Source organism: Myxine glutinosa, chromosome 2 (assembly GCF_964187855.1).
Source record: "Myxine glutinosa chromosome 2, kmMyxGlut1.1, whole genome shotgun sequence".
NCBI lineage: Eukaryota > Metazoa > Chordata > Myxini > Myxiniformes > Myxinidae > Myxine > Myxine glutinosa.
This window is the reverse complement of record NC_136262.1, coordinates 49080373-49094576: the sequence shown is the minus strand read 5'-3', so window position 1 is coordinate 49094576 and position 14204 is coordinate 49080373. Positions and strand designations below refer to the sequence as shown.

The 14204-nt window shown below is 44.0% G+C and overlaps 1 protein-coding gene across 2 annotated transcripts; it reads right to left on the bottom strand.

Annotated features, from left to right (window-relative positions):
• Window positions 1-396: 396 nt before the first annotated feature.
• LOC137421806 (leptin receptor overlapping transcript-like 1) lies at window positions 397-6455 on the bottom strand. 2 transcript variants are annotated; one of them, XM_068108218.2, is made up of 4 exons: window positions 6378-6455; window positions 5630-5705; window positions 1077-1263; window positions 397-898 (listed from the first exon to the last, which is right to left on the bottom strand). In XM_068108218.2, exons 1-4 carry the CDS (start codon window positions 6391-6393, stop codon window positions 782-784), a joined length of 396 nt encoding a protein of 131 aa, XP_067964319.1. In that variant the 5' UTR covers window positions 6394-6455; the 3' UTR covers window positions 397-781. The 2 variants fall into 2 exon arrangements, with proteins under 2 accessions (XP_067964319.1, XP_067964317.1); XM_068108216.2 differs by lacking the exon at window positions 6378-6455 and adding an exon at window positions 6294-6333.
• Window positions 6456-14204: the final 7749 nt, after the last annotated feature.

Below are 14204 nucleotides of genomic sequence, written 5' to 3'. Positions count from 1 at the left end.
TCTCCGGTGCATCCCTGAATTCCTAACTCTCCATCCTAGACCTTCCCCGTTTGTGGGCCATTTTCCGATATAACACACCATTTGCCTCGGTATTATAAACTATATCCGTCCCTCCCACATTTCGACTGACCATCTGCTTTCTGATATTGTCTGAAACTATTATTCTTACGCCATTACTCCTTCCATCCTCACCTGCATGCAACATATTGTATCCTCCTACCAACCTCACCCTGTCCCCTTTCCATAACTTTCATCGCCCTGTCCACTTGCTAACCTCCTAACCTCTCCCTGTCCGTTGATTGCATTAAATGCTTTACAAACACCTTTTGAATATGATATAGTTCTACTTTTCATTCCACCCACTCAACCCCATCGATCAGTTATAAACAAGCAGGCCCGCGTGGCAGATGTGCTTTATTCTAGGGATAAATAATGTACAAAATTAAAGAAACGCTTTCCAGTTACTGTCGTCAAGCACAACTACTATAATTCATGTATGTCTGATTCAAAGGTCTATTCACACCATATGAAGTATATTACATTGAAATCCACCTGTCCAGAGTACAGCATCAGCAGACATCAAGAAGAAAAAGATTTATGAATGTGTGCCTGCTTGATAGGTCATGACTGCTGCAATTCAGTTTATTTCATTTCCTAATGTGTGCACAAACACTTGGTACATATAAACAGGCACATAGCAAGAGATTAGGAAGTCAGGATGTATGGGAAGGGATTGAAAGTTAGCAATGGACAGGTTTAGACAAAAATAATAAAATAAAAACTACCAAGGCTGCCACCCAAAGTCGTCTGAACGTCCGAAGATCAGGAAAAATGCAAATATTGTGATGAAAATGACGGCATTTCCAGTCAACACGAGGCCACAGGCTCCCCATTTGATCTGGTGGGCAACAAAATAGGAGGAAATGGATTTGAGTGCATTTTAAAGGTAGGCTGTGTGCCACATCGATGAAAAGTAGTTGAAGTGCATCTGCAAAAGGAAATTACTAAAAGAACTAGCTAATTAAGTCAACCACCTACGAGACGGGCTCAGCGACCCGTTTTATTTGACAGCTTACCACTTCTGCCCTGGCTAGGATGAGTGGCAACCCAAAGCCGGAGAGGACTGTGCCGGTGGTGAGGAAGAGTGTAAACTCCCGGCACGCACTGCTTGCAGTGTCGGTCTCCTCGGTGCAACGTCGAGCAATGCAGTGAGGCAGAGGGGACAGCACGTAGAATATGAGCACAAAGAGTGGCCAGTAGGAACTAGGTGAAGAAGAAAAAGACGTTGGCATGGTTAGCACGAAAGCTTCAATAATGGTCATGCTTTACATTTATCCTTCCCACCTGCTAGGATTATTTGGTGGACTCATGTGAAGAGTAGGCAAGTCATTGCCAGCTCTGAACAAATTACAAATCCCTTTCTACGTTGGTTCACAATAATTTTGAGATCCTAGAATGAGGAAACCCGATAATTAATCGGCCGTCCGGGAGAAACTTTCAAAATCTGATTTTTTAAATATTGAATGCCTCTGAATATAATAGACAGGTAACATTAAATTAAAGAGTACGATATTGAGAAACTGAATAAACTAGTCATGTTGACAATTTGTGGAGTTGATGATATTTTGATCTTTTCGTGAAATATGAGTGGCCAAAGTTTTTTCATATAATATGCACAAATCCTCATATGAGCATTTATATAACATTGTGATATGTATTTTATTGTCCCCCGTCGCACCGCGGAGCGAAAGGGGGACTATGGTTTTCCCCTCCGTCCGTGTGTCCGTCCGTCCGTCCGTGCGTGCGTGCGTAAGTGAAGGACCGCATTCGAATTTGGTGTGTTGGTGCAACCCACGTCAAAACCCAAGATGGCCGCCGCCATGTATGTCTGAACCTTGAGCTGAATATCTTGAAAAAATAAGCGAAGTACCAACTTCTAATCTGGTGTGTGGGTGTATCTAGGCACAAGGAAGAACCCTATTGAAAATTGGGTCGCCACGTCAAAATCCAAGATGGCCACCGCCATGTATGTCTGAACCTTGAGCAGAATATCTTGAAAAATAAGCGAGGTACCAACTTCTAATCTGCTGTGTGGGTGTATCTAGGCATAAGGGAGAACGCTATTGAAAATTGTGGCGCCACGTCAAAATCCAAGATGGCCGCCTTGTATCTTCCACTTTGTCAACTCGCATCACTTCACCACGGCGGACCTAGGCGTAACGCTTGTTTAACATTAATTTGACATTCATGTCATATGAGTTGTCCAAACATTGATCACCATCAGATTCGTCATCAGACCAGAAATGCTCATCGGATTTGTTTTCGCAACGATCCTCGTCGGAGTCGCAAATCCGCATTTCGGCACACATCATGCCACTTTTCCTGCGGGAGCATAATGAGGTAACACACTTGACTGAGCATCCACTCTTTACAAGCTCCATTAGTTCAGAGGGTGTCGGTCTGATGGATTTGCTGTGTATGATGTACCATCAAGTGTCCACCCGTAATCGAATGTGGAAGGTAGGTTGGGATTTGCTATTGAGTCATTTTCTCAAGTCATCGACTGGTCGTGAGCTCTGAGAATGTGGTGTCATGTGGGAGGTTGTTTCTCTGCTTCTGCTTGGCACTTCTTGAAGAGTTGCCATCTGATCGTAGCAATGTCGACTATGGTAGAGTGTCGGCAATATGGCCTACACACAAACTCCAGTGCGCCATGTGTTTCTTCCAATGGTTGGTCCGTTTTGCCAAGCTGGCCAAACACAAACGTTATAGATTGACACATTCAGAGAGTTCTAATATTTTAGTTTCCCTTTCCCAGAAAACCGCCCAGTTTTATCGGAACCAGTGAATGCATGGAAACTCGGTAAAGACTGGTGCATCGTATCCAGATTTGAGACACAATATGGCACTTATCACTCATGCGTCCTTACCAAGTTACCTCTACCTTTGTGTTGCCAAGATGCAAACATCGGTATCAGGTGACATGATATGTATCGTGTGCCGTATTCTAGATGCATGGAGGATAAGTAGTGCATTTGCTTCCTCAGGTTACTTGACAAGTCACTGATGTCAGTGCTTTGATTCTGCTCCGATTCCTCTGGGAACCACTGGATCTTTATCACGATTGTCAAAGTGAGCTACGGTCTTGTTTGTGAAGTACACGGTGAGCTTGTCCTTCATTTTGTTGATACCAAGGTATTTACTGAGTGGAAATTTTATCTGAGTGGCGTCGTTGACAGCAAAGTGATAGCCGTCATCCTTGCCATATCAATGTCTTATCTGCTTCAGTGATTGCTCTTTGTTGTATCAATCGAAGACCAAATGTATGTTGTACATCGTTGCCCATCGTTCAGATGAAATGCTGGGCAAATTCCTCAAGTTTTCACTGACATGAACAAGCATTCCTTCCATGAGAGTTTTGCTCCTCGATCTTCCACATTGCCAGCACATCTAAGATCGCCATCAGCCTGGACTTGTCCAGGCAGACAAGGGAGCCGTCCGATGCAAATGGAGATCTCGGAACGCAACTGAATTCATACATGCCAACAGCTAATTGGACATCCACGTTTGGGCGTGATCTTGCAATGATGGGCAGTTGAGCGAACAGTGATTGGTTCACCTTGAACTCAACACGAGTGGCTACCTTGATTTTTTTTGATTTTTTTTGTATTTGAAGTGGATTTCCACGTTCGTAGATCGAGCTCCATCATCTTTTCCCAGGACTGATTGAACCAACAATGCGCTTTATTACGAAATAAGAATGGCAGCTTGGCCTTTCTCAGGCATTACTGCTTATGTGACTATATTCACCAGGCAGTCGTTTTCCTGTTTGAATGGATTGCAGTCTTCGATAATATACCGTAGTTTGTCAACTTGGTGGTGTGCCTTGTGTTTTGTGATGGATGGAGAAAGCTCATGATGTTTTTCTCGTTGCTGTATAGAGACATTGGCTATGCTGTGTACTGTTTAGACAGTCTGTTCATCACCGATCTGTGCGACCATGAAGAACCTCACCAATGTTGCTGGTTTCAGGTGGTGTTTATCACTCATGCGGCACGACTTTCAGGATTATGAAAAAAAAAAAAAAACAAAAAAAAAAACATGGAACCCGATTTTATTGTATTCTTCATACATTTTTGTTGTAATATTGCTTGGGTGCCAAGATTAATCATGAGATTCCCATTGGAGTATATCGTCACCCTCATAACTAAAGTGCCTGTCATTTTTTGCAGTTTGGAGAAAAAGGCAAAAAACTGCTGCAATTCTACATCAATGAGTATTTAGGCAGGGACTTAGGCAGATTAACATAAAGTGGTTCAGGAAGGTAACAATGACGGGCATTTTTACAGGCGTCACAAATGATAAAACAAGTGTTAGGCAGAAAATCTCAATGGCCCAAAAATGACAGGCACTTTTGTTATGAGGGTGACGATATCCGTCCATAAGGGCCTACACTATAACATTGTTAAATATTCTTGTTTGGAAAGGCTTAACTTTCATCCCATCTCAAAAGGATGGCAGGAGAGTGTAAGGGCATGTACCGTACCCGTGCACGAAAGCTGTCCATCGTGGGTTCAAATCTTGACGACGCGGTGCTGCATCCCTCTCCCCCACTCCCCAGCAAATGACGCAAGCCACATATGCGCTGCACTAATGAATGGCATCTACAAAAACCTTATCAAAACCAACTTCAACTAGAGAGTTCATCAAACACCTTTCCCCAAGCAGTGTTCAAGTTTATAATGCATTTGAATAAAATAATTATGTGACAGGCCGTATGAAATTAATTCTGGAAGTTTACCACCATTAATGCAGTGTCTTAGACACCACCTTATTTAACCTTTGGGTTATTTATTCGTGCCTGTTATTTGTGTCTATGACATCCATCTGATTATGATGATAAATGTGATTATCTTTGTTTGTTTGTTTGTCTGCACGTGCTAATCTCCTGAACGGTGAAAGATAGGAGGAAACCTCTGAAACAAAAAATGTCGGGACGGGCCCCTGGAAGATTTTAGGCTAGGTGGCGAGGCCGGTTGAGGCCACTTCGGCCGAGTTGGGCCCATTTCGCAATTAAAAGCTGAGCTGAATTGTAGTAGTCAATCTTCTATGGCCGTGAGTAAAAGCTTAATTATAGTAGTAAATTCATTCAAAAAGAACTAAAAATGTCGGGACAGGCCCCGGAAATGTTATAGGCTAGGTGGCGCGGCCGCCTCGGCCGGACTGGGCCCATTTCGCAATAAATCTTTCAAAATTATCTTGAAGTACAACTTATGCACTTAATAGGAATATCTGACTGATTGTAACACATGCTTTCAAAATTCTCTCTCGCGGGACCCGACAGAAAAAAGAACAAGGAATCGTTGAGCACTAACTGATACTGGGCTCGCGTCAGACCCATGTACAGAAGATTAAATTCATTCAAAAAGAACCCGGGCAACGCCGGGTGCATTCAGCTAGTAGATCATAATTGCTGCTCCCCCTACAATATCAGGGAATTCACATTCACATTACTCCACGAGATTTGTTTTTGAACAAAATCACTCGCATGGTAAGTAATACGAAGCCAGTATTCCTAAAAGTTATTTTTGAATGACGACAAACATGACGGAGACGTTGCACCTCTTACTTGTAATTAGGAAGAGAGCAGGCCAGCATGAGAAACATGAGGCCTATGGCACCGCCGAAGGACAGCCCCACAAGTGCTGCGGGCAGAGGAAAGAGAGAGTGAGGGACACGAGGTGGATCAAGATGTTCTGCAATTTGCAGGACCAGAGCCATATTATTATACCATACATGTGCAGTACAAGGAACACTGTACACACAGACCTCAATGTACAGTGTGGGGTCCATACTGATAGTGATACATGCATACCTGGATTGCAGTTCAGGATCATACACGCATACCTAGATGTACACAAAGTACGGTGTTCACATACGTACCTACCTGCTCGTATATACTAAGACGTATCGAGAGAGTAGATGCTTGGATGCAGAGAAAATACTGTACATAGTTGTTCATGTAAATACCCGGATGTGCACAGATAACACTGTAATACCTGTTCTGTTCACGTACCTCGAAGAACAGACAATTAAAGTGAAGTTAAAATAACTGCGTTAAATTGTATCCGGGAAATAGATTCTTTATTTATAAAAACCCGTCAATTATATAATTATAAATAAAGGAATACAGTATTTTCCAGTCACAGGCACAACTTGTCCTCCAAACGGAAACCAGAGGCCAGATCTTATCGAACCTTCTACTACCATAAAGCTCCGAGTAGGTTCATTACCCAAATTAGAAAGTGAGGAAATCATAAGAAAGGAAAAGCATCTCTCCGATAACACAAAACTCGCTGAGAGCGGCCACAACCCACCTTTGATGCCGGCCATCACTTCCGGTGTTCGGTGCCGAGATGGAAGTGCGCTGATTGGGCAGCCTAATCACGTGCCTTGTTGTTGTTGTTTTATCGTCAGACATTCCTTGAGGATGACGCGAAGCCACATTCACAAAAGCATCAGAATGCTTCCCAACACAAACGGATTTATTTTTACAGGAAGCGCCTGGAGATTATTACGATTTACAAACCACATTATGGAACGATTCCAGTGGTTAGAGGTGAATGCAGATTCCAAGGCAAGTTGACGAGCTGCATCCTAATATTCCCGTGTTTTCTGCAGGGTTTGAGGAAGGGGTCACAACTCTCTGGGATTGCAGGGTTTGTCCCCCTTGAATCCGGGAGGCCGGCGGTTCGAACCCGAGCCCATCCGAGTCACACTCGTACCAAAGACTTTTAAAATGGTACGTGCTGCTTAAATTAAAAGAATACAGCACGGACAACCATAGGTAGGCAACCATTGCACAGGCTTAATGGACTTATTGCTCCGCGTTGAAATTCCAAGAAGAGAATTGTCAGAGAACTCATTTTAATTTATATTAAATGATATCTACGACGAGCGACGAGTAAAATACATATTTTATAAATGTTACGGTGTTGGCCAATGGCGTCTGGAACAGCGTTTGTCTGTCCGTGCGGTGTATGTATGATGATGTTGATTATGCATGTCCCTCACAAACGTCCACCAATCAGAGCTATAGATAGGGTCACATGACAGGAGGACAGCGTTTAGTAACCATTACAGTTGCATATTTTACTAAAAGGAAATGTAATAACCTTCTGTGGAACGTTTTGGAATAAACAGAATGAGGGAATGACGTAAGGGTTTCTATCCGTGACATTCGCGGATTCCCGATATGCAGTTTCGCTATTGACTGGATACAGCAACATTCAGACTGGGTGCGTTTTTAGTCCAAGTCCTTCACGAACCTGCTGTCAATGCCTGACGTTCGACTGAAGGTGGCACGGGAATGTGGCATTTATTGAATTTTTTTTAATACTTACATTACATTATTTGCTCGCTGGTATCCTACACCCAGGTCATACTATCCTTTTCAACTAAAGTATCAAACAAGTCTGGCTAAGCCCTTGTTGGACTATCGGTCTTGTTTTTCAACTGATGAGAGTCTTCTTCCTTCAAGTCCAATAAATATACAGACGATGCTGCATATCCTCCGCCCCCTTCCTCCTCTCTTACTCCTCCTCCTGCCAAGTAAATGATCAGTGATCAGTGAGATCACCATTAATCAATCACCAAGACCGACACTCAGCAGAGAGCATACTTCCGTCAGGTGACCAGTTTACGTTTTGTATCCCACAGCAGACCAGAAAATCACAATACAGAATCACATTTCATCAAAATCATCCGTCCACAACTATTTCAGAAATCCTGTTAAATATCGTTATCGTTTTTGACCCTATCTCCCAATGGTGAAGAATCACTTAAAAATTATACTAGCCGGATCCCGGATCGAGATCTTCACCAAAATCTAATCGATTAGTCCTTGTCACACACACACAACCACGGACGTATATAATAAACCTGGACCCGCAATGCGCCTGTTGGCTGAAGTCAGAGCGAGTCGGTCGGCGGCCATGTTTGTGTGACACTCGCTTGTAAACAAACCAACGTGATAACGGTCAGGGAAGCATGTTTTCTTGCGGCCAACATACTACCACAACAACATACTACTACTACTACAACATACTACTACTACTACAACATACTACTACTACTACAACATACTACTACTACGACAACATACTACTACTACTACAACATACTACTACTACTACAACATACTACATACTACTACTACTATAACATACTACTACTACAACATACTACTACTACTACAACATACTAATACTACTACAACATACTACTACTACTACAACATACTACTACTACTACAACATACTACTACTACAACATACTACTACTACTACAACATACTACATACTACTACTACTATAACATACTACTACTACAACATACTACGACTACTACTACATACTACTACTACTACTATAACATACTACCACTACAACATACTACTACTACTACTACTACAACATACTACTACTACTACAACATACTACTACTACTACAACATACTACTACTACTATAACATACTACTACTACAACATACTACTACTATAACATACTACTACTACAACATACTACGACTACTACTACATACTACGACTACTACTACATACTACTACTACTACTATAACATACTACCACTACAACATACTACTACTACTACTACAACATACTACTACTACAACATACTACTACTACTACAACATACTACATACTACTACTACTATAACATACTACTACTACAACATACTACTACTACTACAACATACTACATACTACTACTACTATAACATACTACTACTACAACATACTACGACTACTACTACATCCTAAATACTACTACTACTACTATAACATACTACTACTACAACATACTACTACTACTACAACATACTACTACTAATACAACATACTACTACCACTACTACTACTACTACTATGACTACTACTACATACTACTATGACAACTTGGCACTACAACTACTACTACTACCACTACATACGACTACTACCACTTCATACTACCACTTCATACTACCACAACATACTACTACTACCTACATACATACTACCTACATACCTACTACCTATAAACATACTACCTACAAACATACTACCTACATACATACCACCTACATACATACTACCTAGCCTACATAAATACTACCTACATACATACATCTTACATTCTCACTACATACTTACATACTTACATACCACATACATACCACTACATACTTACTATCTACATACTTACTATCTACATACTTACTCAGCGAAGTTGGACCTTCATACTACATACTACATACTACCTTCATACTACATACTACCTTAATACTTACTACTTTAATACTTGCTATCTACATACTTACTACCTTCATACTACATACTACATTCATACTACATATTATTACTACCTTCATAATACTACCTTAATACTTACTACTTTAATACTTGCTATCTACATACTTACTACCTTCATACTACATACTACATTCATACTACATATTATTACTACCTTCATAATACTACCTTAATACTTACTACTTACTATCTACATACGTACAACCTTCATACTACATGCTACCTTCATACTACTGTTACGTGGTCCCCTCGATGAATACCTGGTCTCGGTGACCCCCGGACCGTGAGAGGAACTCCACCAGCAAGCTGTATTATATATGCGCTTTCGCCACGCAATCCATATGAATTTCACCCAGGAGACAACTGATGTTCAAGGATATATTTCCAATGGTAATGATACCATACAATTTCAATGACACAACCACGGAGATTTTCCCCGAGCAATCAACAATACACAACCATCAACAATATTTCAATGACACAACCACGGAGATTTTCCCCGAGCAATCAACAATACACTACCATCAACAATTCCCCAGCCACAATCAATTCCCTATGAGTAAGATGGCCATCTTATATACGTGTGTCCCGGTGAGTACTCACGACACCCTTTTGGTCTCGGTCCCGCACAATGTCTCTGGGCCCCTCCTGACCAAGATGATAGTCAGCGTCGCCGCACTCGGGCGGTTGAACGAACCCCGGGTGGACGTGTTTCCACCGGGCAGGTATTGTACCCGGCACCCCGGCTACAGCCCCTCGCGGCCACGCGACGCGGGGACGGGAAAGCAAGCCAAAAGCCCCACGCCGCTTGCCAGGCGTGTTAGGCCCCAACGGGCGACCCGTACGCGTCTTTTTAGACGGTGTTGGGAACGGTGCCAGACGCGGGGTCGATGCACGGCCCCACATCAACTTGACGTCTCCACCGGGCAGGTACATGTCCCGGTGATTCCTCTCGCCAGGCGGGCTTCGGAACGCCGCTTTTCCACACGGCTCAATCAATCCCACCTTTCGTCGGTGCGGGGCGAGGAAGAATCCTCGTCCTTTTTTCCTCGTGTCTTTTTTCCTCTTCCGTTTCCGGTCACTTCCGTTTCCGGCCACTTGTTCAGAAGGGCTCCTGACCCTCCAATCACAACAACCCTTAATATACTACACACGGATAAGCAAAGACCTGAATGGTAATCCACATACATTCACATAAATATGTAACACTCCCCCCCTTCAAGAAATAAAGTTTGAACCCAGCGAAAACTTTCTTTGCCGGCCAATTTGGAGAAACAAACCAGATAACTCAACCCCCCCACATTATCAGTTGCCCCCGGGCACAGTTATCACTTAAAAATAAAGCAACCAAAATTTCACCACAACCCCTCCAGATTACTCACTCTGGACTAAGCACCAGCAACGACATTGTCCCTGCCAAATCAAACTCCATCTCATGACCCTCTGACTTTGACCGCCAGTTTCTTGTGAATGAAGGTTAAGGGGTTGATCACAGATCCAAAATTAAGCCACTCGATAGCACTTTTTCTGGGAGGCCAAGCCGAGTATTCACTACATGGATGCCTTTAGGAACGTGGAGTTCACGGTTAGTCCGTGCAGGAAAGTTCTCTACATGGGCGCCTTGAGGAACGTGGAGTTCACGGTTAGTCCGTGCATGAAAGTTCACTACATGGACGCCTTTAGGAACGGCGTTCACGGTTAATCCGTGTAGGAATCTTGGCTCGGCGGCTCCGCCGCATTCAGTGCTTCAACTTCTCAGAACTTCCCTAATAATTAGGGTGGGACCACTTGTCCCTGTAGTCCCATGAATAGCGGTCTCCTTCTCGGCCACTACTTTGACAATCCTTCCTTCGGGAGCGGCCGTAACTCAGGGAGCCTCCATAATAATATTGATTGCGGCCACCACCAACACTACCGCCCAGTTGTCCTCTCCTGTAGACCTCTCGACGTCTACGAAATGCCTTCCCTACTGTTATGGTCCGACCCTCCAAATCCTTGCCATTCCAATTCTTCTCTGCCTCTCTGGCGTCTTTTGTGCTGGCAAACGTGACAAAGCCGAACCCTCTTGACTGTTGCGTTTCCCAGTCTCTTACCAACCGCACTTCCACCAGCGGCCCATATCTGTTGAAGACAGAGGTCAGAACTTCTTCCTCTGTTTTGAAGTTCAGTCCCCCTACAAAGAACTTGGCACTTTTGTCGCCATCCCGAGCTGGTGTGGCGTTATTTTCCCTGCTGGGCTCTTTACCAACCCTCAGGTTACCATAAACTTGACCCCCGGCCAAATCATTCCCGATAACCACAGATACACCCTCTACAGGAAGCGTGGCTTGTAAACCGACGGTGACCGGTCCTGACACCAAATCGGACTCCAAATGGATGACATGAAGGGGAGCACTAACACCGCCCCCGATCCCCTGTAAACGAACACTATCCCCCGTTGCCGTCTCCTCGGACCATGGCAAAATGCCTTCAAGCATTAAAGATTGATGTGCCCCTGTGTCCCTCAATATCCTAACCGGTTTCCGGTTAGTCGAGGCTCCATCCCGTGACACAAACCCCTCTGAAATAAATGGTTGGTAACCCTTTTGATGGCGATTTCTCACAATGGCCATTGCGTTTGGAGTCGTAGTAGTCGGACTCCGCTCTGGGTCTTCGCTTTTCATGCGGTAACAACTGGACATCAAGTGTCCAGGTTTCTTGCAAAAAGCGCAAGTAGGCCCGGAGGAAAAACTCGTGGTCTGCCTCGGGCCCCCCGAACTATAAGTTTGTCTTGGGCCCGCATCCCTCTGATTTCGAACAGGTGGGGTATCATAGTTGTCCCCATAATCATCTCGAGGCCGCCGCCATGTATGGTCGTTCTCCGCACCTGCTGTTCCCCACCTCCCCTGCGGAGATCTAGGCGAGGAGTTAGGTTCGTGGACCCCTATTCGGTGGGTTAAGGCATAATCATCTGCCATGGTGGCTGCGTCCCACAACTTTGGTACCTTCTTTTCCTGCAGGTACACTTTGATGTCCTCGTGGACACACTGCTGGAATTCCTCCACCAGGATCAAGTCCCGCAATGTCTCGAAGTCTTTCCCGACTCCTTTTGACTCACACCACCGATCAAACATGTTTTCTTTCACTCTGGCAAACTCCACATGGGTCTCACTCTCCCTCTTCCTGGCATTCCTGAATTTTTGCCTGTAAGCTTCCGGAACCAACTCATAGGCTTTGAGGATGTGCTTCTTCAGTACCTCATAATCTGCACATTGGTCCATTGGTAGCGCCGAATAAATTTCCTGAGCTTTCCCCACCAGCACACTTTGCACGAGTATGGTCCAGGCCTCCTCCGGCCAGTTTAATTGTCGAGCCACTTTCTCAAAGTGTGGAAAAAATTTCGCGACTTCTTTTTCACTGAACGGTGGAACCAGCCTCACATGTCTGCCCACATCCCAGGTTTTCTGGTTAGGTGTCGACCCCGTCAGCAAGGGTGGTGCCTCTCCCCGTTCTCTCATTAACTCCAGCTCCTTGAATTTGATTTCTTGCTGAAGCTCCATGTCACGTTCCTTTAATTCCCTTTCCGCTTTTCTCTCCTCTGCTTCGAGTTCCCTTGCAGCTCTCCTCTCCTCTGCTTCTGCTTTCCTTTCCTCTGTTTTCATCCTTTCCTGGAGTTCTCGTTCCACTCTCCTTTCCTCTGCTTGTTTCTCTTCTCTCCTCGCTTCTGCTTTCCTTTCTTCTTCTGCTCTTTCCTTTTCTGCTTTCCTTTCTTCTTCTGCTCTTTCCTTTTCTGCTTTCCTTTCTTCTTCTTTTAACCTTTCCTGGAGTTCTCGTTCCACTCTCCTTTCCTCTGCTTGCTTCTCTTCTCTCCTCTCTTCTGCTTTCCTTTCTTCTTCTGCTCTTTCCTTTTCTGCTTTCCTTTCTTCTTCTTTAATCCGTTCCTGGCTCCGTAATTGCAACTCCAGTTTCCGGAGCTCAACATCTTCTGGTTCTTCGGGTAGCCACTCCCAGGCTAACTCGTCCCATGTTCCTAATCCCACCATAGATTGTATCACCGTGGCCTGCAACTCTGCCTTCCTCAAATTAGTTCGGACCTCCAAGTTAAAATGTTTGGCCAATTTCAATAGGTCCGACTTTAGCAACGCTCGGAACTGTGCCTCACTCGGGGTTACCCCAAAGTTCTGTGCCACAAACGCCATGGTGTCTATCGTTAACACCTGTTAACCTTCACCCAAGACTTTACCCCAATTTCTCAAAAAAATTTACCAATTAATAATTAATTAATTAATTTTAATTAATAAAATATTATTATTTTATTATGTTATACAATTTTAGATCCCGGACGTAGACCCAATTGCGAAACCGCACATCGTAATTTGGACGAGCCCCCAATTCTGTTACGTGGTCCCCTCGATGAATACCTGGTCTCGGTGACCCCCGGACCGTGAGAGGAACTCCGCCAGCAAGCTGTATTATATATGCGCTTTCGCCACGCAATCCATATGAATTTCACCCAGGAGACAACTGATGTTCAAGGATATATTTCCAATGGTAATGATACCATACAATTTCAATGACACAACCACGGAGATTTTCCCCGAGCAATCAACAATACACAACCATCAACAATATTTCAATGACACAACCACGGAGATTTTCCCCGAGCAATCAACAATACACTACCATCAACAATTCCCCAGCCACAATCAATTCCCTATGAGTAAGATGGCCATCTTATATACGTGTGTCCCGGTGAGTACTCACGACACCCTTTTGGTCTCGGTCCCGCACAATGTCTCTGGGCCCCTCCTGACCAAGATGATAGTCAGCGTCGCCGCACTCGGGCGGTTGA